The sequence below is a fragment of the Spermophilus citellus genome (genome assembly GCF_964194105.1).
Source record: "Spermophilus citellus genome assembly, chromosome: 11".
NCBI classification, from domain to species: domain Eukaryota; kingdom Metazoa; phylum Chordata; class Mammalia; order Rodentia; family Sciuridae; genus Spermophilus; species Spermophilus citellus.
This window is the reverse complement of record NC_138192.1, coordinates 118,766,308-118,793,556: the sequence shown is the minus strand read 5'-3', so window position 1 is coordinate 118,793,556 and position 27,249 is coordinate 118,766,308. Positions and strand designations below refer to the sequence as shown.

General features: G+C 55.1%; 1 protein-coding gene across 1 annotated transcript; it reads right to left on the bottom strand.

Annotated features, from left to right (window-relative positions):
• Nucleotides 1-55: 55 nt before the first annotated feature.
• Nucleotides 56-22,392, bottom strand: ASIC4 (acid sensing ion channel subunit family member 4). The gene is made up of 10 exons (XM_081261292.1): nt 21,771-22,392; nt 5,922-6,066; nt 5,696-5,823; nt 5,354-5,516; nt 4,802-4,858; nt 2,789-2,942; nt 1,568-1,659; nt 1,406-1,485; nt 1,028-1,132; nt 56-886 (listed from the first exon to the last, which is right to left on the bottom strand). The coding sequence occupies exons 1-10, from the start codon at nt 22,350-22,352 to the stop codon at nt 773-775; spliced, it is 1,620 nt and encodes a 539-aa protein (XP_081117418.1). The 5' UTR covers nt 22,353-22,392; the 3' UTR covers nt 56-772.
• Nucleotides 22,393-27,249: the final 4,857 nt, after the last annotated feature.

Here is a 27,249-nt window from a genome sequence, read left to right as displayed (position 1 = left end):
CAGCCCCAGCCACCGGCATATGTTAGGTCACACACACACACTCAGAGAATTCTTTATGCTTCTTTATTCCCAATTTTGTTAACACTTTATAAAACCAGCCTGGAGGGAGAGAGGCCTGGAAGGGCTGCCTTTCCACCCCAACCCAAACTCAGTCAAGCTCTGAAAGGTCTACCTGCTCCCTGCGGAGAGGACTTGGGGAGGGGTTGGTGCAAGGGGACTGGGAGCTAGGCCAGACCTGCTGGGCTACCCACTCCCCCTGCCAAGAGGGAAACTGGGCCTGGAGAGGAGGAAGTAGGACTAGCCCAGCACACTTGAGTCCCAGGGACTTGCCCTCTTCTGCTGACATTGGCTCTGGGACCCTGGCTGTCCTGGAATCACCCACCCCTGTAGCCCCACCCACCTTCTACATTTGTACCCCACCCCCACCCTGTCTTCCCTAAATATATACAAATGTACAGAGGGTTCCACCCTGCAGGGGTGGGCTCCATCTCCACCTCCCTCTCTATTCTTTCCTCCCCCTGCACAGGGGCCCTTGGTCTAGTCCCCAACCCTCCCTGGGCACCAGCCCTGGGGGTGGGGAGACCCTCCTAAAGAGCAGCAGAGGCAAGGATCAGGTGAGAGCAAGAACTGAGTCCTGGCCCTCAGTGAGCACCGCCCGCTCCTCTTAGCCTGTGCTGCCCCCAGGCCTTCTGTCCCAGGAGCAGGAGGAGATAATATTGGGGATCCAGGGAGGGGTTCCGGACTCCTGGGGCTTTTCTAACACAGCACCATCCTAGCAAGCGAAGTCTTCAAAGAGGCCTCCGGGGGGGCCAAGGGGGTGGTGGTGGTTGGGGAGCAGGCTGCTGGCGCCCCCACCCTCAGCACAGCCCCGGCTTGGACAGGGACTCTGTAGGATGAAGAGGGAGTAGAACGGGAGGACTCAAGCAACAGCCTTTCCTTGTCCCCTTGGGCCCTTCAGAAATTCTAGGGGGGGGTGTTAGGTCCTGAGGAGGGCACTGGTTGCAAACTCTGAAGAGCTTGTCCTCACCTGCTCCTTCAGCTCCTGCAGCCCCAAAGTGGAGATGCCTCCAGTGGAGGTTCGCAGGGGCGTCTTAGGCCGCCGCCACACCCGCTTCAGTCGGTCCCAGGACACCTTGAGGGTCAGGATGGGGTATAGAAGCGGGCTCAGGAAATTTGGTAAAAAGAGGGCTGGCTTATAGGACTTGCTGCCCAGCAACTCCCCAGTAAGATCCCACATCATTCTGGCCAAACCCTTCTGCTTCCTCAGGGCCCTCAGGTCTTCCAGCCAGTCAGGCCCAGCTCCAGCTGACTGCCCAGCCAGACCAGCTCCACTAGGAGCCTTCCCACCCAGCTCCGGGTCTCCCACATCCTTGTTCCCCCACATCCTTGTTCCTGACTCCCTTGCCTCATAGATGTAGTCAAGGATCTCCAGCAGCGTGAGGATGCTGGCCCCAATGAACAGGCCCATCTGTCCCCCGAGGTCTCCTGGGGATCAGGAGGGAAGGGTCAGAGGGAGCAGCTTGGGCTGATCCACCCCATGGGAGTAGGGGCAGGGGCTGGGTCTCACCGAGCAGGGCTGACAAGCCATAGGCTGCTCGCTGCTCCATGGCTTCAGAGGTCAGGGCCTCAAAAAAGACGTCTAAGACCAGGAAGTTCTCCCTGTGGAGAAAGAAAACAGGGTATCCCTGCAGGGCCACTCTTCCTGAGGAGACAGCTGGCAGGAGCAACTCAGCTCCGGCAGATTCTGATCTGAATACCCTTTGTGTGCTGGGGAGCTAGTGACCACCCTCTCAGACTCTCAAGGGCCATGAGGGGAGGTAGTCCCCGAGGTATTAGCTTCATATTTTGAATGGTAGGCAAAGGCCCAAGAGACCTCTGAGGCCTGAAGTATTGTCTCCTATCTCTTCAAAATCAGCAGGATCTTCACCTTGCCTCTTCCTTATGCCTCTCTAGAACCTTCAGTGGTTCCCTACTGCTCATTAGTCTTTCAAGGCTGTCCCCCCGGATCTGTTACACTGTGTCTTCTTATCCAGTTTTCTTCTGAGCTTCCCTCCATACAGGCTTCCTGCTGCTCAGGCTTTTCTGGGTACCCACCACTCTATAGTTCTCCAACTGAGAAGCCTCCCCTCTCTCCCCCAAGGTTCCAACCCAGAGTCCTCAAAGACCCAACTCATGCCTCCCCTACTTTCCTTCCCCCATCAGGGTCTGAAAATCAGCATAACACCATCAAATGTGGCTTGTTCCAAATGTGGCATGTAGGTTTTGTATCAGAATCATTTGTACCCACCACCCAGCACTGGGCCTGGCATGTAGACCATGCTTAGTATTTGTTGACTGGCTGCAGGGTACTAGACTCAAGGCTCAGTACAGCCCCTCCCTGTGCCTAGCACCGACCCTCTTCTTCTCCGTCAGCATGCAGTTCACTCTCTGTGTATTTAATGGCTCTCGGGTTGCCAGGAAGAAAGACATATAAAAGGTTTTAAAACAATGGAGTCCATGCAACAGCAGGGATATGTACAGGGGGCTTGTGAGCTCAGAGAGGACATTTGGGCCAGGAAGTACTTTTCTAGAGGTGGATACAAGATGGGACTTAAAGGATGGGTAGTCAGAAGAAAAGAATTGTGAACATCATTCCTGGCAGAGGAGATTCATCAAACATGAATATCCAGCCCACTCTCAGTCTCCATAATGCACCAGGCCTGTTGAAGGCAGACTCCACACACACACACATACACACACACACACACACACACACACACACACACACAGCCCATAAGTAGGCACATACCGTATGTAGGTCTCATTGCGGTTGTACTTCCTCGCCAGGTACCGGGCTGAGCCCCTGTTGGGGATCCTGACCATGGAGATTTCTTTCCCATAACGGGTCAGGTTGCAGGGGGTAGGGCAGAAGCACGGGCCCTCAGAGCCCCCACCCAGGGAGTCTGCAACACAGAGGTATCAACTGCAGTAGGGGAGAGTGGCCCACAAGCCCACTAGCTGCAGGGAGGAGGCACAGGGGTTGTCCTGAGGCAGGCATGTCCACCCTGAGAGCCAGCCCTGGCACTTCCTAGAGGACACTGGCCAGGAGTTCTTGCTGGACCAGCTTTAGAAAAACCAAGAAGGCAGGTGTAGGAGAACCCACAGCACCCTCCCATAGGTTTATCCCTCTGCTCCCAGCCCCTGGGTCAGGGAGGCCCCATGCTCAGAGGGAGGTCAGAGCCCATCTGCAAAACCAATCAACCATGAGGCCTCAGACACACAAGTAAGTATGGAGAGGATGCTAGGATGGATGGACAGACAGACAACAAAACAAACAGGCAGACAAGATGTGCAAGCTCATTGTGCTGGGGTTTCTCCACACATCCCTTCAGATCTATTCTCCACTCTCCTCTCCCTTGTTCCATCCCCAGGAGGCTGTTTATCAAATGAATCACCTAGATTCTCTTGCCCTCTGGCCTCGGATTGGTCAGGGTCAGAGGACGTGAGGTAGGAGAGGCCAGGGTATGACTTCCTGATTGTCAGACTGTAGGTTGGCAGAGGTTGTGGTTCCCCCTCACCTGCCATCATCATTCTGCCCCAAGTCTCTGTCTGGGTTCCATGGTGCTCCCTTCCTGCCTGCTTTGGACCTGGGAGAGTGAAGGCTCCCTGGTCTCTCTAGTTCTGTGGGCTCTCACCTCCCTTATCCCTGATCACACATCTGTTCCTTCACTGAACACTCTTCAACCACCCCTTGAATGGATGCAGGTGGTGTGGAGGTCAAGAAAGATCTGCATGTGCCAGTCTGCCATGCAGCCTCTCGCCCTGCCCCCCAGGCCCATCCCCCGGGGTCCCATCACTTCTTTTTTTTTTTTTAAACCAGTAAACTTGTCATTTATTATCATGGCCAAGTATTAGGTATACCCCATCACTTCTGAATTATTACAATGAGCTGTGGCCAGTGCCCCTGCTTCAAGTCCTATCAGACTCACCTTTGGAAGGATCAATGTCATTCCTGCCTTGCCTTAAGCCCTCATTGGCTTCCCAGAGCCTCCCCGTCCATTCTGTCAGCCCCTTCCTGCTCTGCCTTCAGCCACACTGACCTTTCTGGCCTTAGCAAAGCACACTCTGTGGCCGAAAGCTCTTTAGTACATACTGTTCCCATCACCTAAAACATGTCCTTTGCAGCTGGCTGACTCTCATGCACCCTTCAAGCTCAGCTATATTTCACTTCTCCTAGGAATCTTCCCTGCCCTCCTTGGGGCAGCATGACCATCCTTGGGGCCTTGTAGTACCCCCAGGCCCCCTATCCCCACTGTGTCACAGCCCAGGTGGGCTGTAAGCTCATCAAGGGCTGGACTCTTGTTGCACTCCCACCTCTAGCACCCCGGAGGAATGTAAAGGTCTGAAGAATGAATGAATCGATCGATGCATGAATGGATGGGTGAGTTGCAAATCAGGCGAGACCTGTGGACAGATGGGGTTGCCTGGCTCACACCGACAGGCAGCAACGTATTCTTCCTGAGACAAGGAGTCATTTTGCTTTCTCAGAGAAGTTGAGCTCATTGGCTGAACCAAGATTGGAAGCCCAGCCCTTCAGTCCCAGTCCTGGGCTCTCTGCAGCCTCGCCCTGTGAGCATCACTTACCCAAGTGTCTGCACCTGCAGAGGTTCTCAGACACCCCTGAGGTATGGGATAAGGCTCAAGTCCCAGGAAGAATCCTCCAGAGAGAGATTGGGAGAGGAGCCAAGACAGGGAGGGACAGGGTGGACAGAGAGATGAAGAGGGTGATGAAGAGGTGGGGGAGAGGGTAGGCAGCACGGACCCAGTGTGTGGTCGGCACACTCGATGTAGATATTTGGCGGGCAGATGGTCTCATTGCCTGAAAGGAGAAAACATTATTTCTGGAATCTACAATCCCTTCCCTTCCCTCTCCCCATACACCCAATGTGGGCATGCATGCACCACATGTACACGAATGTACATGTTTGCACATACACATGCACAGATGAACTGATACACACTTCTGCACATAAGCATGAAAATGCATTTATGCCTGTAAATATACATCCTTGCACACACATATATACACGGTATGCAATTTATTTGAGCACAAGCATACAATACCCCAAAATACACATGCACACAACATGTACATAAGCACACACATGCACAAATACCTATTAACATACATTCCCAAATGTCTATGTAAAAACATGCAGAAGAACCCAAGCATGTACACAAACACACTCTCATGGCTATAAGACATGGGCATATGTTTGTACACCTGCAGGTAAGGAAGCACACATCCCCATTCCCAGAAGTTATGGAGCCCGGCAGAGTGGCACAGAGGACCGGCTGGGGGTGGGGTGCATACCTGGCATATGCACCATCCGGCAGTGGCAGCGCTGAAGCACGGCCTCCTTTTCACAGCGCAGCCGGCAGGCAGACACACTATAGGCTGAGTAGCCCTGCAGCTCAGGCTCCCTGAGTTCACTCTCTGCCCGGCAGTTGCCCCAGGGCTGGGGCAAATAGGTCAGCTGCAGAGGTAGGGCATGAAGGCGTCAAGGCCAGGAGTCCTTCCTGATGCCCACAGCCACAGCAGGGACCAAGGGACCTGGTGGGCTGTGAGCTTCTGGAAGGCAGGCCTTGTTGGGACCCCCTCTGATCACGGAGGCCCAACCCCATGCCCAATCCAGGACTAGCTGGGAGTGCTCACCCGCTGTTCCTGGCAGGACACAAAAGTCTGGAAGCCTGGAGACACACCAAACCCCAGCTGGTGGATATAGGGTGGCTCCTCTTGGCTGTGGATCTGCACCCGGATACCTGCCTCGAACGATGTCTCATCTGCACAGCAGAGATGAAAATCTTTGGAAACCTATCCCAGACAGAGGGTCCAGACCCCAGTCCCCAGATTGGCCCTTGTCCCTTTCCCGCCTGTATACTTGTCTCCCTCCAGATGGGCAGGTACTCCTCCTGCTGGATGTCCAGCATGATCTCCAGGCCGCTGCCCATGCCCCCAGCCCGACTGGGGAGTGAGCTCTGCGGATCCGCGTTGAAGGTGTAACACTTCCCGTAGCGAGTATAGACCTGGAGAGGGGCAAGGTGAGAGAGCAGGAGCTGAGACAACTCCAAAATTCCCTGTCCCTATTGCCCCAAGGCCACCCCTGCCCCAAAGGCCATTACACCAGCAACTAATGTACAGTCCACCCTCCCCTGAGCTCCATCTTTTCTACTGTCATGCCCCTTTGATGATTAAAAGGCAGCTCGAATTTACAACACATCAATGCCAGAACTCTTGATATCTTCTCAATATCCTGTCCCCAACCACCATTCTCCTCCTGAAAAGAGGATCCCACAATTGCTATCTGTTTTTCAAGTGAGGATCCTTAAAATCTCCATCTCCCTCGTCCCACATCCAATCCAGCAGCAAGTCCCCAGCAATTCTGTTTGGGACAGAATCCCTCTACTTCTCTTCCCTCTCCAGTGATGCCCCCATCATCTCTTCCTAACTGATCTCCCTTCATTCATCCCTGCCCCTCCATCCTTTGCACAGCAGCCAGAACACTTAGATGCCATCAAACCACCTGCTGACTTTTACTATCTGCATCCTACACCATCATGTTATAAACCTCAAATACACAATGAAATAAATTTTATTTTTAAAAAACAACCATGGATTCCCATTTTTCTAGAAAATGAAGTCAAGCTCCTTTCCTAGCCTGAAAGTCTCCATGTGATGTGACCCCTGCCTGCCTCTCCTGCCCCTCCACCCCTGGATCTGTGACAAATTCAAATATCTGCCCCTCTTTTCCCCTCTGGTCTTTGTTGTTGTTGTTCACTCTCCTGGAATGCACAAGCGAGTGCATGCACACTCACATGCACACACACACACACACACACACACACACACACACACTTGGCACAGCTGTTAAGCCTGAGCTTAAGCTTCTCGCTCATACACCACACACATGTTCAGTTTGTTGATCTGCTCAGGTAGTTACCAAGACCTGAGATGATCTGGTTCATCTACCTGTCCGCCTTCCCACCACCACCACCAGAGCGCACGCCTCGCAGGAGCAGCGAGCCTGCCTTATGTCTCCCTCTCTTGCCCCAGTGCGGGGCATAAGCGATGTTTAGGTAAGCTGTTAACTGCAGAGCGAAGTCCTTCTCCCTATTCCTTTGGGGAGGGTTCTCCGGAATGGACACCAGATGGCGCTGATGGCCCGGAGATAGAAGCTGAGGCTCGGGCTGGGGATTGAGCCAGAGTTGCGCGGCAGCTGGGGTGGGAAAGCGGCTGAGGGAGAGGTGGTTCTAGTTCCTCCTGCCAGGCTCACCCCACAGAGACAAGCCCCTGGGTCAAACCCATCACAGGCAGCACCTTCCCTAGGGGCAGGAGGTCAGCGCACTCAATCACGCTCCTGCGCTCCCCCTCCCTGCTTCTCGGCGGAACATGTTCACACTGTAAAAGCTGGGACAAATGGCACGAAGCTGTGTCGAAGGAAAAGATCTCCTGGAGGCCTCCCTGCGGAGGAGAGGGCAGAAGGGACAGAGAGGCAGGGTTGAGGGCAGTGAAGTGCAGAGTTCCGTAGCAGAGCCTAGGGGGTCCAGGGGACATCCCATGGGGCAGAGTTAAGTCCTTCCTCTGTCGCTGGGTCAACCACCCAGCCTGAGTGCTCCAGGGATCCCACCCTGCTCCTCCCCCTCAGGCAGTTCTTGCATCCAGTCGGCTACCCTGCCTGATTCCTAAATCAAAAACACACGCATAACAAGTAGCTTGGAGTTTACAAAACAGGGCAACATCTACTGCTGCTCCATCTCATCCACGCAGCCTCTCTGGTGTCAGGTAGGTTTATTATCTCTATTATTACAGATGAAGAAACTGCAGCTCAGAGAGGTGAAGTGATTTGCCCAGGGTGACACAGCTGGTGAGCAGGAGTGGTGGAACTCAGCCATGGGCAAAGCTCTAGCTTTTCCCACCCCAAGCCCACTCCACCTCAAGAGGCTTTTCCTCCATCCAGGTGAAATGAGACAGGATGCAACCCCATGTGTCTTTTCCCCTGTACCTTTTTCCTTTCTTCTCCACTCCTCTGCATCTTCTGCACTCATTCTCTCCATATCTGCTGCTTTTTAGTTCTTCACCTGTCCCCCGCCCAGCCTCTGCATTCCAGTTCTTGATCCTCATCTATATCACCCCTGCTCTCAGCTGTGTCCTCCCTGCCTGTGTCCACCTGAGGGGCTGGAGTAGGCCCCGCAGTTCCAGGAGCCCTTGATATGCCCTGGGCAATGTTAACTACTGAACATGCTCTGTTTAATTGAATCCTCATGAAAAACATAATACCATGAGGTTGGTATTATTATCTCCCCATTCTACAGATGAAGAAATCAAGGCTCAGATAATTAAGCTGATATACCAAGATCTCCAAGATCAGTGCTTCTCAAACTCCAATGTGCACACAAATCACCTGGGGAACTTTTTATTTTTTTCTTCTTTCTTGGTACTGGGCATTGAACCCAGGGGCATTTACCAGTAAGCTACATCCCCAACCCTTTTTATTTTTTGTTCTGTTTTGTTTTGAGACAGGGTCTCACTGTGTTGCTTAGGATCTCTCCTCCTGAGTCATTGGGATTACAGGCACGTGCTATGGCGCAAAGCTGGCTACCTGGGGACTTTTTTAAAGTGTACATTCTGATTTAATAGATAGGGTTGGATTTGGGCAGGGCTGAGATTCTGTGTTTCTAATAACCTGCTGACCACACTGTGAGAAGAAAGATGTTAGGTGAAGGGGTAAGAGGCCAGCAAAATTGTCTAACCAAGACCTGTGTTCTTTCGACATGTCACCAGAGGTAGAGGAACCCCCAAATGGGCTGGGTACAAGATTCCTGGGTCCCTGGTGGCGTGAAAATGTAGATGGGGGGAATATGTAAGTATTTGCAAAAATTTCAAAGTGAGCAGGACATAGTGGTACATGCCTGTAATTCCACTACTTGGGAGGTTGAGGCAGGAGGATAACATTTGAGGCCAACCTGGGCAACTTAAGGAGATCATGTCTCAAAATTAAATAAAAAGGGCTGGAGATGTAGCTCAGTGGTGGAGTGCTTGCCTAGCCTGAGTGAGGCCCTGGGTTCAATCCCCAGCACCACACACACATACAAATCTCAACATGCCCGACCTCATACTATTTCCAGCCAAGAAGATGCTGGAATCAGCTCTTGCTGATACAGCCAGTTTTGAGGGCATGCTCCAGTTGAGAGGATAAACGAGGCCTGGACTGTGTGGGGGACCTGGGAGATGAGCAGTTCACTCATTTCCCCTCCACTCTCATACCACCTTGGCAGAGCCCTGACTGCCAGGCAATGCCAAGATCTTTTGGAAGCTCAACCTCACCCAAGAATGGGGGGATGAACTCTCTGAGGCTGGGAGTCCTGCTTCCCTCTTGGCATCCCCAGAGCCCAAAGAGATTTGCAGAGGAGAGGTGAGCGACAGAGGAAGGCAAACGCCATCAAACACTCCCACTTCCTACCAGGTCCTCTGATAGATGCTTTTGATCTGCTTTCTCCTTTGAGCCTCCAAGGAAGCCACATGAGGTAAGTGTCGTTGCCCCCTGTTTAGCGATGAGGCAAACTGAAGCTCAGAGAAGGAAAGTGACTGGGCGCCCAGCAAGTAAATGACGGGCAAGATGCAAACGGAACAGACCCCTGTGAAGGCACAGTAAGTGCTTACGAAATGTCTGGTGGGTGAATGGGTGTTCAGTGAGTGAGTGACTCCTGGAGGCTCCTGATCCTGGGTGGGGCAGTACTGGAGGGCACATGCTACAGCATGCTCAGCCAGCCCCACACAGGATGGAACAAATCCCTGGCTTGGGAAGGGGATGATTGTGGGACACATGTGCCCTTGAGGTGGTTGTGCAGGGAGGTAGGTAGAAGTAGTCCAGGCCTAAGAGAGTCCCTCTGCAGGGAATGAACAGGCTAGGCGGAAAGGACCAGGCCACCTGCACAGCCCAGGTCAGGCCCCACTGCTGGGCAGAGCACAGCGTTGCCCCGGAGACAGTCCCTGGCCCAGGCAGCATCGCTGGGGCCGCCAGCTCCTAAGTGGCAGAACTCTGGTGGCAGCACAGCCCACAGCTTCTTCCATGGAGACGGCACGGCTGCTCAGCCACAAGGTCCCACTGGCAGTCCACTGCTCCTGCCACATGGACTGTCCTGGAAGGAGGGCGTGTGGACAGGGGTTAAGAGTCCACGGCCCAATTAGAGGGGAAAGTCCCAGGCCAAGAAGTGTCCTGATGACAGTGGCGCTTTCTCCAGATCACCCACCCACACTGCCCCTCAGCCTCTGCACCCTGTGCCAATCACCTCTCTTGGTCTGGTCCTTCCTCCTCTCTGCCTGGGCTCCCAGGCCCACCTCCTGACCCTACCCGGAGCTTATGGCCTGCCAGAGGCCCCTCTGAACTCAGGGTGAACAGCTTCTCCATAGGACTCTCTTGGATCCCCTCTACCATCTCCTTTCTGGCCAGCCCTCTGCCGGTCCCTTCTGACTACCTCTCTGTCCCCTACAGAGCTGGCCTGGAGCCCAGCCTGAGTCTGCCTCCCCAGCCTCTGTTTTCTGATCTTGTTCTGTCTCTCCATCGCTTCTCTATCTATCCCTGGTCTATCTGTTTCTGGCACCTGATCGACTGTCTGTCTAGACTTTTTCTCTGCCCTCTGTCAGCCTGTCCCTCCCCCCAGCCTCTGTCTTTCTCTTACATTGTGTGGAGGCCCCCTGGCCTCTTTGTCCTCTGCCCTCTGCATCTCTCACTTGCTTTCTTCTCTGCCTGATCTCTGTCTCTTGTCTTCCTCTGAGATTATCCCCTAAACCTGAGGTCATCCCCACCAGGTGCCCCTCCTTCTTCTCCTCCCCCTTCTCTGGGTCTGTCTGAGACAATGATCAGAAGTTGGGAGCAATCTGTCCAGAGCTTGCTCCCCTGAGCGATTGCTTCCTTCAGCCTCCTGAGCTCCATCTATCCACAGCTCCTATTTCCTCAGATAGCTCTCCCTGGCTGGCTGGCTGGCTGGCTGGCTTCTCCCTGAGCCCTCCCCAGTCCCTCATTCTCCCTGCAGTCACAGAGCCCACAGGGTTAATAGGCAATTAGCAGGGCCAGGGCTCAGAGCTGTGGGGGAGAGGGCCCTGGGCCTTCAGGAGATAAGAAGCAGCCAGGAGCAGTGAAGACCAGACTGGGCTAATCCCAGAGCTAATCTGCAGCCCAGGCTTTATCTCCACCACCTTCTGGGCACCCTGCTTCTGCCAAAACCCTGGCACCCGCCCTCCCACTCACTTTTCCATGGTAGTTCCTTCTCCCAAATTTCACCAGCCCTCCTCCGATAAGTCCACCCCCATGCTTCTCACTTGGGCCTCTCTTACCCCTACAATACCCCGAGGTCCAGGGTGGGCCAGTGGAAGGGGGTGCAACTCCATCCTCCCTGGACTGAGTCTCGCACTCTGCAGTCAGACAGCTCCCAGGCTTGGCTTTACTCAGGAGTGACCAAGATCAGAGCCTCCTCCTTCTTTATCCTCTCCAGGAGCAGAGGAAGAAAAATGGCACCAACCCAAAACTTTTGGGTGTTTGTGCCAGTCAGAACTTCGATGTCACTCAGTCCAACCCCTCTTTTCCCAAGACTGAAACAGAAGCCTAAAGATGACAAGGTCCAAGTCCAAGTGCACACAGAAAACTGACAAATTCAAAACTGGAACCCAGTCCCACCTCCCTTATAAGCGCCAGCATTCTCCACTCATTTCAGCCACTTCTCTGGGAGTCAGTCAATGCTGGTCCCAGCTCCAGCTCTACCATTAACAGCTTGTGGCCTTGGTTAGCCAAGTGATTTATCAACTTCTCTAGACCTCAGTTTCCTCATCTCTCAACTGGGGACAAAAATTCCTGCCTGACATTTCACAGGGTAGTTGTAAGTCTCAAAAGAGATAAGAGACCAAGCGTGATGGTGTGCACCTGTAGACCCAGCTACTCAGGAGGCTGAGGCAGGAGGATTGTTTGAGCCCTGGAGTTCAAGGCCAGTCTGGGCAACAGAGTGACATCCAATTTAAAAAAAAAAAAAAGGCATTTGCAAGATGAAATTATGTATATGAGGCCTCAATATTAGTAATGGGAGTTGTATAGACCAATTTGAACCAAGATACGGCAGGGATTGCCCATTGGATGACATACTGGAAATGGATACACAGAAGTCTCATTTTGTGTATCTCATTTTGGAGCCTGACAAAACAGGGTTCAAATCCTGCCTCTTCCACCAATCTTGGGCAAAGGACCTTGGGAGCTTGATTTAACCTCTCTGAGCCCCAGCTTGTGCCTCTGTGAAAGGCGAGTGGTGATTCATTTTCCAAAAATTAGGAGTGAGGATTAAAGAAGTTCAGAGTGACGTATGCTAGGTGAGCCCATTTGGGAAATGGAGCTTCCTGCCGAGATGGTACAGCAGCTCTGATTTGGATTCTCACTGGGCCCACCCTCACAGGGCAGCATGCCCCTTGGTAAGGTTTTCTCTGGAACTTGGAAGCTGCTCAGAGGATGGCACTTTGTCAGAGAAAATCCGGGTTGTCCTACCAGCTGGAAAGCCTAACCTCGTTTACCAGCAGGCCTTACCCTTAAGTCCATGGGCTTTAACTGCTCTGATCTTCCATTTTTCATGTATAAAATGGGAATCAAAATAGGCACCCTTAGGGCTGGGGTTGTGGCTCAGTGGTAGCGTGCTTGCCTAGCACGTGTGAGGCACTGGGTTCGATCCTCAGCACCACATAAAAATAAATAAATAAAGGTATTGTGTCCAACTATAACTAAAAAAAAAATTTTTTTTTTAAATCGGCACCTCTCTGAGGTGTTATGAAGAAAGAGATAATTACATAACATGTTAGGATCAGCTAACATTTAATGAGTGCTTACTCTGTGTCAGGCACAGTCCAAGTATTTTACATAAATTTGCTTGTCAATGCTGACAGAAATGATAGGAGTATCCCTACTGTCTCTGTTGTACAGACAAGATAATGGAGGCACAGATAAAGAACTTGCCAGGGTCATGTAGTATGGTAGATTGGTGGACCAGTCAGTCTGGCCCAGAGTCTGCATTCAGCCACTGTGCAATATACACCTGGCACACAGCACTTACAAACAGTAGGTGCTCAAGGAATGGTGGATGTTCAAACAACACGTGTTCAATACTATTGGTGAAGCCTGTACAATATACCAGGCACTGTGCTTGGTGCTGAGGATGCATCATAGAACAAAAGAGTCTCTGCCTTTAGGGAATTTGCCATCTGGCCCTTGGGCATTCATTCATTCAAAAAGTGTTGAGCACTACATGCCAGGCAAATTCTAAGTGTCAGGTCTACAAACAAGAAGAAAACACAAGGGGTTGGGGATGTGGCTCAAGCGGTAGCGCGCTCGCCTGGCATGCGTGCGGCCCGGGTTTGATCCTCAGCACCACATACCAACAAAGATGTTGTGTCCGCCGAGAACTAAAAAATAAATATTAAAAATTCTCTCTCTCTCTCTCTCTCCTCTCTCACTCTCTCTTAAAAAAAAAAAAAAAAGAAGAAGAAAACACAAGAATCCAACAATCCTATCACAGATAGAGGTTATTAGCTGTGGTCCATGCTATGATGCCAAAGCCCAGTCAAGCCCTCCGATGGTGGAACAGGACCATTGGGTTAGAGGGTCAGGCAGAGCTTCTTTGAGCAAGACCACAGGCCTACCTTCCACTGCCCAGGAAGGGCATGGGGATTGTGTCACAGTCAAGACCAGAGAATACACTTATCCCCTCCAGGAGTCCTGGCTGTCATGTGAATGGTGTAGGTCTCCATTGCCTTATGATCAACACAGCCCCTGGTCCCCACTATCACCCATGAGCTTTTCAAGAGACTTCCTTCCTAAGGTGAGTCTGAGAAGCAATGGTCACTGTGTTTATTCAAATGTAAATGTGAGCACTGTGGTGGACGGAAGGAGGACCAGTAAGGCCTTGAGATTTCTGAGCAGGGAGCTCAAGCGGTGGAAGAATGGTGGAAGAATGCAGAGGTCCAGGGAGCGCCAGCTTCCAACCGAGAGGAGGAGGCCGGACAGTCAACCATGTTCCCCTGGCAGCCACGCTTAGGCCTTAAACCCTAGAAAATCAATTTTTCAGGCGAGAATATTTTTAATTGGTTATTAAGTCCTTTCCTGACCTCCCCTCCCATGCAAAGTTGTCGCTAAGAGTTGTGCTTACACCGCGGAGTACACACCCACACCGGATGTGAGTTGCCAGTTCCCACAAAGCTGAGGTGGCCTTGGGGACAGCCATGGGTGGCTGTGTGCCCACCAGGAACTTTGACCGGCCCCCAGGCCCCCACTGCTATCCCGCGCATACCCCCCACCCTGAAAGCCCAGGCCTGGCCCACCCGCAGCCCAGAGCCGCACCGGACCCACTCTCCACGCCCGCGCGCGCTCCTGCGGGGCAGGCATCCATCACCGCGCCAGCGCCCTCCTCCCGTCTCCTCCTCTCCTCCGGGCGCCTCGGCTCTCCTCCCTGGGTTTGCCTCATTTGCATTCCCTCGGCTCCCGGCTCCTCGGCAAAGTGACCTCCGCGCACACAGCAGCGCCAGAGGCTTCCACGGCGGAGGGAGACACCGTCGCCCGCCGCCCGCAGCGGCCAGGGAGGGACGAGCGGGGCGGGAGCCCGGACAGCCTGGAGAGGGTCGCGAGGAGATGTCTGCAGAGCTGGGGGTGGCTGGCGGGCGTGGGGATAGCCTAAAGGTCTGGTGCTGAGGGGCACCGAGGAAGCGGGTGGGATTTGAACCCGCGACCTCAGGTGCCTCGTCGGGCAGAAATGAGACGTGGAGGTCAGTCGAGGCCCAGAAAAGCGGAGCCTCAGAAACGAAACCCCTACCCCAGGTTCCAGGAACCCGGGGGTCCCAAATACTGAGTTTCTGTGCTTTGTACTCCCGCTGGGGAGGGGCCAGCGCCACGGAGCAGTCACCCTGGGGTCCCAGCCCTCCCGGGGCCTGCGCGGGGGAGGGGGGGCCCTGGCCCCGCTCCCCTGGCCCGCCTAGCCGCCTCCCCTCCCCCCGTTTGGTATTTACACCTTTCACACATTTGTAAGCTATTATCCTGTCCACGCTTAGTCACCGCTGAGCCAAGCGCCACGGATTTAGCTCCTTTAATCTTTCCTCCTAAATCAATCCTCCATTTCCCCTTAATCATCCCGTGGCTCCTCTCTGAACTCTTGCTGCTGCCTCGGCTGCCGCAGCCTATGCCTATCTCTCTGGAACTGCTTTCCCTCCAACCAAAACGAGTGTCCCAAGGGCACCGTGAACATTTGAGGGGTGGGTTGGATTTCCAGAGCTGCCAGCCCCCAGGCTGGGGACCCAAAGAAGAAATACAGACACCCCCACCACCTTCCTGGAAAACACAAAGCAGGGGAGTTTTCCTGTCCCCACCCTCAGGGTCCCTGTCCACCCCCCCCAACCCACCCAAATCTGGGGTGGCTCTGAAGATCCTAAGCCTCTACCATGATTTGCAAAAACAGCAACAAGAAAATGCCCTGGTAGGTCTTCTCCCCTCAGGCCTCCTGCCCACCAAGCTGGCTGTCCCCACCTCTTCTGCCCAGCTGCTCAAAGGAGGTGGGATGCAGAAGAGCAGAAGAACCTGGAAGGGCAGGCAACACTGCTAACCCCCAGCCTGAGGCTGCCCTCTCATCTTCCTCCAGGGTGTCTGTGCATCTTTCCTGAACCACCCTCAGGTTCCATCCCCCACTCTCCCTCCCCCACCCAGTAGGACCCACTGAACCACTGAGTCAGGGGCCTCAGCAGGAATAACCTTGAGGCTGGGTGCTCTCAATGCTCCCTGGGATCCCCTACATTCCTGATTCTTTCTGCCCCCAGCCCTGATCTAACAGAGGCAGCCCTGCCACCAACCACAAGAGGGAGCAGATCGCTCCTGGGAAGCTGAAGGGCAGGAATGGGTGTCCAGGAAGGAATACTGTAGGGAAGAAAGAGGGAGGACAGGAGGGGAACAGTACGTGGGGGCCATTTCTTCAAATGCTAATCAGCATCTTCCGGCAGTGCCAGGAGAAGCTGAGCTGATAATGAGCCCAGCTCAGGGCTGATTCCTGATTAATGAAGAGGCCACGGGGCTGCTGAGTGGGGCCGGGTGGGGCACGTTCCTCATGACCCTCCCCACTGCCCTTGCAGACCAGTCCTCTGTGATAGTAACAATCTCTGCCCTTCCTTGCAGGACCACACCATCCAAATCCTGGTCCACCAACTCCACTGCTAAAGTAGCCAGACTGAGGCGCCCCCTGCAGGAGGGCCTGAGGGACAGCAGCCAGTGTTGGAGTAAGAGGTGAGCAGGACCAGCGATCACACTGGGTTCCAGGTGAGTTGGAGACAGCCCTTGCTGTTTTTTATATCAGAAAAAAAATTATTAAAATAAGCAAGATTTGGGCCTTAGTCGGACAAAAACAGGAAACCTTCCAACACTGGGCACCCTCATGTTAACTGGGCACCCTCCGGTTAACTGGATATGAAGAGCAGCTGTCCATTCTGTTAAGTGATCTCTAGTTCTCCTCAGACCCCTCCCTTCCCCACTGTGTTCCCTCCCTGACCTGACTGCCTGGCTCCTGAAGAACCAACCCTGAACTAGATGTTGAACTAATTGTGTTCAAGATTCACACCTTGAAAGAGGATGGTACCAGAGGAGACAGAGGACATAGGGTGTGGGGGTCAGAGCTCATCTGGTATATAAGAGGCTTGAACCAACCCCAGCCAATTGGGAATCCTTCCAGAGCCAACAAGGGCTAGAAGTAGCCCTTAGGTTCTCAGACCCAAAAGCAAAAGAATGGAGTTGGGATGGATCATGGAGTGGCCTCTCCCATGGCCAAGGGCAGGGGGTCTAGTTGTGGGGGGAGTAGAGACTATCAGTACTGGTCTGACGATAAAAGAAACTGAAGGGGCTAAGGGGGAAGCTGGGATGGAAGGAGGGGATTGCTGAGGAGCCCCAAACGGGGAACTTGGGCAGCCAAAGAGACAAGGCTTACATGCTCTTCCTCTTGTATCAGAGCTGCCCTGGGTGGCGGCTGGGTAGGGCTGGGAGAAGAGGGAGGAGGGCAGGGAGGGGGACTGCCCAGCTGGAAGAGGCCTTGTCTAATTGTGCCTGATTAGTAGAGAGGAAGAGAACAGGGCGAGTGATTAATAGTCACGGCAGTCACCAGCCTGTGGGGAAGGAGTGTTGGGAGGGGGAGGGAAGCCTGGGAGCCAAGTGGGGATAGAGACAGTGAGGCACCCACAGGGCCCTTGTCTCCCACCCCTCCAGGAATTTTCTAAACCCCCATGAAGAAGGTCTGGGTCCTACACCTCCCTCCTTAGGGACTCTCCCGCTCCTCCATGCCTCAATTTTCCTAGAAGTAGAATGGAAGACAAAAGGCCAGTTTTTGATCTGCACCTGGGAAAAAAGGTCCCTTGGTTTGCAAGGTGTTTCTAGATGCCCCAGTGCCCCAGGCACCCTCCTCAGCTCAGCCTGGTACCTCAGCCTGAACAGTAGTTCATAGCCTGCAGCCATTACAGTTTGTCCTTGATCCCAGTTCTAATTCCAGCCTGCCAGGCAGGCAGTCTGAACCTCATTCCTAGAATCATCAAGAGCTGCACTGTCCAAGAGAGTAGCCACTAGCCACACATGCCTAATCACATTTCAAATACTCATCAGCTGCATATGGCTAGTGACTACCATGCTGGATAGCACAGACACAGGACATTTCTGTCATCACAGAATGTTCTTTTGGCTAGCACTGATCTAGAGTGTGCGTACACTCTGGCACATATGCACATGTGCGTGCCTATTTGGATCAAACGGAAATGATACGATGGCACAGAGGAGGACTTGGGCCCTAGGGTAACAGGGAGGGAAGACCAGGTGATGGACAGCAGCGACAATGCCAAAGCAGGGGTCCAAAACCAGTAGGTGGTGCTGTGATCAGTCAGGTTAAAGATAGCCAGGAGCAGGGTTGGTGGCGTTTCTGACAGCTGACACTTGCAGAGTGCCTAGGATGTGGGTGCCAGGCAGCGTGCTAAGCACTTTAGGCATTTCTTTAATCATTAGGACAACCCCAAATGTTTAGGTTCTAATATCCTACTTAATGAATATAAAAACCGAAGCTCACAGAAGCATTTTTAGGTCCCCCCAAAGCCATACAGCGGAAAGGGTAGAGCCAAGATTCAAATCCATACAATCAGGTGACTCCAGAACTCACACAGTTGACCCCTCCAGGGTACAGTCTCCAGCTAAGAGGAGATGCTGAATTTTAGAGCCGCCTTGGCTTTGTACAGCTAAAGAGACACTGGTGAGTGGGGAAGGGTGATGCCTATCTTCCAGGAAGTGGGCAGGCTGGGCATGAGCCCGGTAGTGAAAGTGGAATTAGGGCTTGGGGCACAGGACCCCTGGAGCAAATGGTGGTAGGAATGGGGAAGAAAGAGAGAACCATCTACAAGGTGGCAGGGGAACATATAGGTGACAGAGAAAGTAGGAGGTATAAGTGGGAGTGGATTGGTGTGAGACTAAGCGTGGCAGGGAAAGGGAAAGGGAAAGAGGAGGAGAGCTGGGGACTAGCTGGAGGAGAGCAGTGTGGAGGGAGAGCACCCCCAGCCCCAGCATCCTCTTCTCTCTTCCTACCCTCCTCCCTCTCCTCCTCTCCACACCGTGGCCAGCCTGCCTCATCCTGCCTCATCCCTTAAGCCTCCCCAGCCCTCTTCAGCCCGAGTGGCCTCTCTCTCTGAACTCAGGTTCTTCCTATCCATGCACCTCATCTGGCAATTAATCCTGGCACCTTATGACACCACTTGCATGGCTGATTAACTCTTGCATGGTTGCTTAAGCTTTTGAGCATCCCTGTCCTTGCTCTATCATGGGACTGTAGGCTGCTTGAGGACAGGGACCAGGGACTAGGGCTTCTCTTCTTTGCTGACCCCCACAACTCCAAGCAGGGATCCCAACACATAGTAGGTACACCAAGCTCCATGTTGATGGACTGCCTGCGAGTGAATGAGGGGCTATCTGGGAGCACCGGGTGAGAGCAGTTGCAGTGGTAACAGAAGCAAGAGCAGCAGCTTAGGGGACTGGGGGAGGGTGCATTACCAGAGTAAAAATAGGCTGGAAAATGTGACATTTATTAACTTGGATTCCGGAGGAAAGGTCACAGCAGAGTGGGGAATGGGAAAGAGGAAACAGGGAAAGCAACAGAAAACACATAATAGCCCCTTACTGAAGGCTGTCGCCGTCACTGACCATTTCATGACCCACTTGCTTCCATGTTCCCCACCAACTGTTCTCAGGTACCCATCTCCCCATCACAGATACCCCACATCCCCAACATGGACTCCATGTCCTCACCACAGAGACAATTACAGACCTCATTCCCTCACCAGACATGTCCCTTCTCCAGTTTTGCCCAGATGACATGCCCTCATCTTCCCCGAGGCCGCGGATCTTGGGCCCCATCTCAATCTTTAATTTCCAGACCCTGGTGCATTTGCAGCAGGCTCAGCACGAAGGTGCCAGATCCAAGGGAAGTTACACTCAGCATATGGGAACGAGGTATGGGCATAAGGGTATGAATCTAGATCAGGCACGGAGAATAGGAACCCCAAAGAGGACTCACCCCCCAGTGCTTGCTTTGCTCCTCCTCCCCTTGTTATCCTCCTGCAGCCCCAGAGCGGAGACCCACAAACTTCTATCCTCTCTTCTGCAGCCCCAGGGTAGCAAAGGGCCTGTGGGAAATCCACCCTCACTCCTCCCAGCCCTTCCCGGGATTTCCAAGGACTCACCAGCTTTGATCAGGGGACTCCCTGGCCCTGTATCCTCCAGGCACCTCCTCCCTCCCTGGAGGCTAGGCAGGAACTCTGGCTCCCTCTCTTTACTTCCTCAGCCCCCCTCCATCTCTTTCTCCCCTTCCCTCCCACTGATATGTCATTACCCTTCCCCTTTCCTGCCCACCCCCAACAAGGGCCTGAGACACAAACTCCTGCTCTAGCTTGCTTAGGGGACACAAAGACCCCATTGATTTCTGCCCCAACAGCACCTGCTAAGACTGGACCCCTGCAACAAGGAGGGGTAAGGCTGCAGGGCAGAGGAGCCCCATGGATCTTAGAGGCCACATACTCTATATCCCACCTCCTCCTCGGGGACCCTCCCAGGCTTGCCTTTGAGGAGCAGTGAGTTTTCCTAGAAGACAAGGTGTACAGCCAGACAATGGGCTGATGCCCTCTGACTCTGCTCCCAGCACAATCCTCTCCTTCTTGGCTCTCTCTGTTGCCATCTAATTGCCCCCACCCAATGTCAGGAGGCCCCAGACAGCGATCATGGTGGGGACCAGGACCTGGTTGGAGTGTGTTTCCTGGTGACACTGAGGCAGCAAGTGAGTGAAAGCCTGGGGATGGGGGCTGGGCCTTGAGGAAGGAAAGTCCCCATTGCTGCTGGAGGCTGGCCTGAGTGGGCACCGTGTTGACACCACACATCTGCACCTGCATGGGCATTGGTACCGAGGATGAAAACACAGATACACACAGTGCTGGGAGTCAACTGTGGACTGGGGACAGCCATCTCAAGCACCGTGAATAATAGATAGCCTGTGACTGTGGGTGAACGGATTGCTGATAGACAGACAGTACACCAGACACACCCCCCGCACTCACACACCTGACTGTGGGAGGTGTGCAGGGAGAGCAGCCCGAGCCGACACTCCCAGCCAGGGTACATGTGTTTGTGTTCCTACATGTGTGAGAGATGGCGCCAGCAATCTCTGTGTGGAGAATGGGGAGCAGCACTTGGGGTAGATGAAGGGGCGTCATGAGGTGAGATGGCACCCACAGCATGACCCCATCTTTGGCAGCTAGGAGCTGGAATATGGGCATGGAGCTGAATAGCTCTCTGGGCGTGTGGGTATGTGGGCGTGCAGGTGTGCATGTGAGTGGAGTGACAGGGACACTGAGTGCGTGTGAGAGGGAGTGTGCAGGAAACTGTGTCCCCAAGCAGTAGAAGTGTGTGTGTGTGTGTGTGTGTGTGTGCGCGCGTGCATGTGCGTGTGCTAGCACTGAGGGTGAATTATGCACACAGAGTGAATGAGTGATCCTCAGTGTAGGAGCCAGAGCCGGGCAAGGGAGCAACAAGGGGATGGAGGGGGCCACTGGCAGGCGAAGCTGGGGGGAGCATGAAAGAGGGATGTGTGAGGGTATCCGTGAAGGGGGGTAGTGAGAGACACAGGGACAGAAGAGACACTGGCACCCAGTGTACACGAAGACCATCTCTATCCAGTCTGCCAGCGGGGCCAGTTCCCCAGAAGGCAGCCCTAAGTCCTTCCCTAGCCAAAGCCCCCCAAATACCCCTCCCTTTCACCTTCATTTGGGGGGGAGAAGAATTCAGTTGCTCCAGAAGAAAAGGGGAGCAAGAGCAAAGTGGGGATCAGTCAGTCCAGCCTTGGGAGGGTATATCCCTTCCCTGCTAGCTGATCAGCTTCAAGACCCCTGGGCTCACCTCAGGCTAGCCCCTGGCCCCCAGCCCTGGGCACTGCAGCAGCGGCAGGACCAAGAAGAGGAGCAGCAGCACTGGGGTAAGTCCCTAGGACTGTCCACCGCTCCAGGGCTGGGAAGCCAGAGGGAAACACCGGCTGGGGAGACACCAGGCCCGCCTCTGGTGGCGGAAGGAAGGGAAGCCCTGTTGAGGATGCCCTCACGTACCACCCCCGCCCCACGCCAGCCTCACCCCAGGCCAGGCAGCCCAGCTGGCAGAACTCACCACAGAGAAGTTGCTGGCGGAGCAGTGGTGCCCACTGAAGTTGCAGCTTTTGAGCATGTCGGCAAGCTGGTGGCCAGTGCGGTTGAGGATGTCTACCATGTCGGGCTCTGGGTAGCGCAGGCCAGCAGCACGGTGCCCATCCCGGTCTTTGGGGGGTAGCCCTGTCAGATTGGCCAGGTGGAAGATGTCAGCATCGCTGAGTGCTGAATGCCGGAAGCGGTTGATGTTGCAGAGGGTGACAGCTGGGAAGCCCGCCACTGGGGCTGGGGCAGCAGGGTCCATTGCCACCAGGTGAGGCCGGGTCAGGTAGCCCCGGGCCAGGCCAGCTGCCTGGTACAAGAAGGCAGCCAGCGAGGTGAGTAGGGCCAGTGCCCACAGGGTTCTGCGCAGTCCATGGGGGCCTGGGCCACAGGCCCGGCCCAGCCCATGCAGAGTGCTGGTGCTGGCAAAGGTGGCCAGGTCCCGGGGGGCTGCTGCCCCCCGAGTAGCCCCCAGGAGGCTCTGCTCATCCCCTGCCTCCTTCTCCTTGGGTTTCGCATCTTCCTCAGCAAATTTGATTTTGCACACAATCTCGATCGGCATCTGTCCCTGGCTGCTGGGACTGGCCAGAGCCTCCCTGCCCCTGTCCCTCCCTGGCCAGCAGCCCTGGTGCCCTCCGGAGTGGCGGTGGTGGCAGCGGCTGCTCTTCTAAACTCAGGGCAAGCAGGAGGAGGACAGGGACAGGGTGGGGGCCCGAGGTGGGGGCGTCACTCCCACTCCCAGCAGCTCCGCAGCCCTGGTGCTGCTTCTGCCGCCGCTGCCTCTGCTGCCGCTTGTCTCTCTCCTCGATCGTCTCCTTGTGGCTTCCCTTATCAGCACCAGCACAGCTGTCAGCCCCTGCGTGTGTCCCTGCGAGCGAGCGAGTGAGCGAGGGAGCTAGCGCTGCTCCGCCACGCCGCGCAGCCCCAGCCGCTCCGCTCAGCATGTGCTCCGGAGCCCACCCCGTGCTTAATAATTCAGGACATGTCAACAGCGTTTCACCGGCGGCATGGGCGGCAGGAGCCAGGCCAGGGGAGGGGAAAACCCCTGGTCCAGGACAGGGATCCAGGGATTGGGCTATCCCCCAAAGTCTTGCTACACCCTAGCCACTTGCAGGGAGCCCCAGATGTCCCACTCCCAGGGCACTCAGGCAAGAGAACAACACCCAGAGCGCTCAACCTCGTCTGCCACTTTTCTGAACCACACCCCATGGAGGGTCAGCCAACTCTGTCCTCCACTTCCCAGCCTCCCTGACTCCGGACTCCAGCCAACACCTGGTCCCACTACCCAGCTCACAACAGCTTCCAGAAACTCCTTGAGAGAGCCACTTGTTTGAATGAGGAAGGGGAAAGGAGGAGAGGGCAGGCAAGACAGACTAGGGGACAACCGTGACTCCACTAAGATTCTAGCTTCCCTAGAGCTTTGCTGTCGACTTCAATGCCCCACTGTACCCCTGTCCCTGCTCCAGGAGACTGGCTCTGTCTCTCTCATCTTGTCCCTAACCCCTGAGCCACTCATACGACTGGGAGTGAGGCCACCCTGGCTAACTTGCATGTCTATGGCCACTTTCACCCCAAATGTCCCCCAAGTCTCTTGCCACAACCAGGCTGGGGGTGGGGGGTGGGGTGCTGGGTGAATAGGCTAGGGAGGAAATGGGAACTCTCAAATGTGGAAGGAGGTAGAGGAGAGCCCAGATGGAGGTTTCCCAGGGAGCAAGAAGATGTGCTGGTTTTCAATGGGAGAGAATGCCATCCTCAGGAAACCAATGCCAGGGGTGCCCTGTCACTTGGTAGAATGGGGGCAGGGTAACCCTGAGGGACTGCCATATTCTTGTGGAGGGGCAAGTGGGCACGTGGTTTGTCAACACAGGCAGGGGAAGGATTCCTGGCTGGCCGGCCAGGAGGGGATACATTTGTGGCCCCCAGGGTGAGGGTGGCAAGAATGAGCTGCTTGTGCTCTGGGGGACCCATGTGAGAGTGTGAACCCTCATGGGGGAGGAAGCACTTGTCCCCTGCAGGAAGGGGGGGCTGATTAATCGGGGCGCTAATGAGCAGCAGGGAGAGGAAGCTCCAAGGGGCGGGGGAGGCGGCTCCATCGATCCAAGCCGCGGAACCAGCAGCTGAAAAAAAAAGTGAGAAGGGAATCGATCTGAGGGAAACGGCAGCTGCTGGGGATTAGAGCCTGAGGTCCACCCGCTGCCCGTCGGCCACCCCTCCCCTGCGTCAGGCCTGGCCCCACAGTCTCCGCCTGGACCTGAGGGAGGGACCCAAGGATGGTTCCCTAGGGAGCAGGGAGCTGCTCTGCCACCCTGGCTGCAAGGCCAGGTCAGGTCCTATCAGGGTCACCTCAGCATGGAGCCTGCCCACACACCCAGCCTGGTTATGCATGGTGCCCTGACTAGGTTGTTCCAAGCCTTTCAGCAAAGTGGCTTCCAGGCGTCCCACAGCTGGGTTTCCCCATAGATTCCCTTGAGGCTGAGTCAGGGTCAGAAGCTTGGCAAACTGAGAAGACCCCTGGGGTTGGGTCCAGTGCTGACTCTGGCTGGGACTCAACATCCTAGAGGGGAAAGTGAGATTGGCACTGGAAGCAGCCACCACATTACTACTCAGGTATCCAAGTGACCACAGACAGCCCCCATGCCCCATGCCTTGGCAGCCCCCTCCGAGGCTCTCCCCTCCCTGGTAGACTTACAGACATTTCCAGAGCTCCCCCCACCGCTCCTCCCCATCCTTCTCTCTTCCCCTTTCTCCCAATATTGATTTTTCTTTACTAGGTTTTTTTAAAAAAGGTGATTTAATTGCTTTTTTAAGGTTACTTCAGTCTGGGGCTCTGCCAAGAAAGCAGGGAGCTGCCCCCCAAGCTCCCCCGCACTCACTACTGCCCTGGCGTCTGTACATGTCCCTGAATTCCCCTGTCATCTGCTGAGTCTCAGGGTCACACTCTCCCATCACATACTGGCCTCCATCAGAGCCCAAATCACACCCCCTTTCCCCTTGAGGGATGGCAGGGAAGCTTCAACCTCTGAAAGGAATGAAGTTGGGTGGTAACTGGGCACAGGGGGAGCATGGGGGGGCTGTGGAGGAACTCCAGGTTGCCTGGAAGTGGTGCAGCAGTTAGTTACACTTACACCCCCACCACTGCCTGATGGCCAGCTGTCTCCAATTGTCCCCAAGTCCCAAGTCGCCACCTCCAGTCTCCCAGATCTCCAGGAATCTGGTTATGCTCGGTAGGAGTCATCCCTCACCCCCACCCATCCTTCCAGCCCATCTCTTGGTTTGGTTTTTACCATCCACTCCTCCCCAGCCTCTGCTGGCCCTCTTCATGTCCCTCTATACCCCTGTCGCCTCTGGCCCCCGTCCCCTCTCCCCGCCTCTCCCTGCTTCCCTGCCTGCCTCTCTCTCTGCCCGACTGCAGTTGGGTGATAATCTCCCTCATTTAGCCTCCCGGCTGCTTCCCCGGCTCATTGCCCAGCTGGTCCCTGGGGCCCGGCCCAGCTTCTTCCCCACCCCCATCCCCAGTCCTGTGCCCAAGCTCCCCATCCCCTCCCTGCTCCCCCCACCCATTCCCAGGGGACCAGCTGCCCCCTGTAGTGAAGAATCAGAGCCAAGTGGGGCTGGACAGAACCTGAGCTGGGGGTGAGCAAACAGGGTGGGGCTGATAGGGACCCTGGGCCAACAGAAGGGCTGGGGGCGTTGCTGCAGGGTCTGGTCGTGAAACCTCAGCTGGAGTTCCTCTGCCCTCCAATTGTCCCCATTCCACAGATTTGTTCACAGTCCAATTCTCCACCCCCAGGCTTTGTGACAGTGAGGAGGCAGAGGTTAGATGAGGCAGGGCTGGGAATGGGGGCAGAGGAATGAGGAGTAGCAGGGAGGGCAGAATGGTTCTGGCTCAATGAATCTGGGAGGAGGCACAGGGGTTTTATTTGAGCAAAATACCCCAAAGGGAGACCTGGAGACATCCCAGGACTCAACTTCACCGGGTTCCCAGGGGGCTTCTGTTCAGAGGACAGGGACCCCCAAGCTAAGCTACATTTGCCCCTTCCTATGATGTGTAGGCCCCAAGCTCCATCTCTCTGGCCCCATTAATAAACCACATGACCCTCAAACTCCTAGGTAGCATTCTCCAGAGAGTCCCCAGCCTCCCCCTACTCTCAGGAGACACCCCTTCACCACCCTCCCCAACCAGAAACCTGCCTCCGGTGCGGACCAGGGTATGAGCCAGTGTGGGACAGACGTGGGCGGGAAGGGACAAGGAAGGGGAGGCCGGGCTGGGCCAGGCCTGGCTAGTGAGCGAGCAGCGGTGACAAACGGGCTGTGCGGGGGTGAGGGGCGGGGGGCGGACGGCGGCTGATTTATCTGGGTTATTTATGCCGCGGACGAGGCAGGAGAAGCGGTTAATGAGAGTCCCGGCGAAAGGGGGTGGGGAGGCCTGGACGTGATCTGAGAGGACTGAAGAGGGTTAGCATCCCACCGCCAGGCCCTGCCCCCACTGTCACCAGTACTTTTTACCCCCACCCTGTCCTCCGGAGGCTAGGGCAGCACAGCACCTTTCCTGTGTCTTGAACCCACACCCTCCATCCCTATGCAGTTACTCTCACTCAGAGACCACGGGTCCCCAGGACTGCAGCACAGCTGGTCCAAGATGGGGCAGAGGGCGGAGGGCGTTCATCTGAGGAACTGAGGAGGGGCCCAGGCAAGGGAAGGGCAGGAAAAAGAAAAATGACAAATCCTGGCTGCCAGAAACTGACAAAATCTGTGGAGCCTGTCAGGGGGAAGAGGCTAGCTTGGGAGCGGTGGGCAGCCCACAGCCTCAGAGCTAAGGTGGAGAGCAGGCAAAGGGCACCGGGGTACAGATCTGGTTGTCAGCCAGGGGCCCGATGGGGGCCTGAGTGGCAGAGAGGCTTGGGGGGTGGCACAGGCTGGTCAGAGAGCAGCGAGAGCTGGGAAGGAGGGGAGAAGATCCAGAGAAGGAGGGGGAGAGGGCTTTGCAGCAGTGAAAGCTGCTGGGAGCAGATAAGGCAGCACAGCAGCAGGAGGGATTAAAGCTCCGAGGGGCATGGGGGGGGGGCGGCGTGGGAGGGGGTGGGGGGGCAGGGAGGAGAGGCTGAGGGCAAGACACCAGGGCCAAGGAGATGAGTAGGAAAATGCGGGCTTCCAGGCAGCAGGATTTAATCAGGGGCCACAAGGTGGCTATTAACTGGGAAAGAAACGACTCTTGATCGGAGGAAGACTTTTGTACCATTGATGGAGTCCCCACACCCTTCCCACCTGCCCACATTAGGGACAGCAGAGTTAAACGGAGGGATGCACTGCTGAGGTTAGGGTGCTGGAGGATTAAGGGGTAGGGTGGGGATGAGGGGATGAGGCAGAGGTGGCCCTGGGAGCCCTGGAGCGAAGGCTTGGAGACTGAGGGCACACAGCGCCTCCTTGAGGCGGCTGATGGAACACCAGAGAGCCACAGG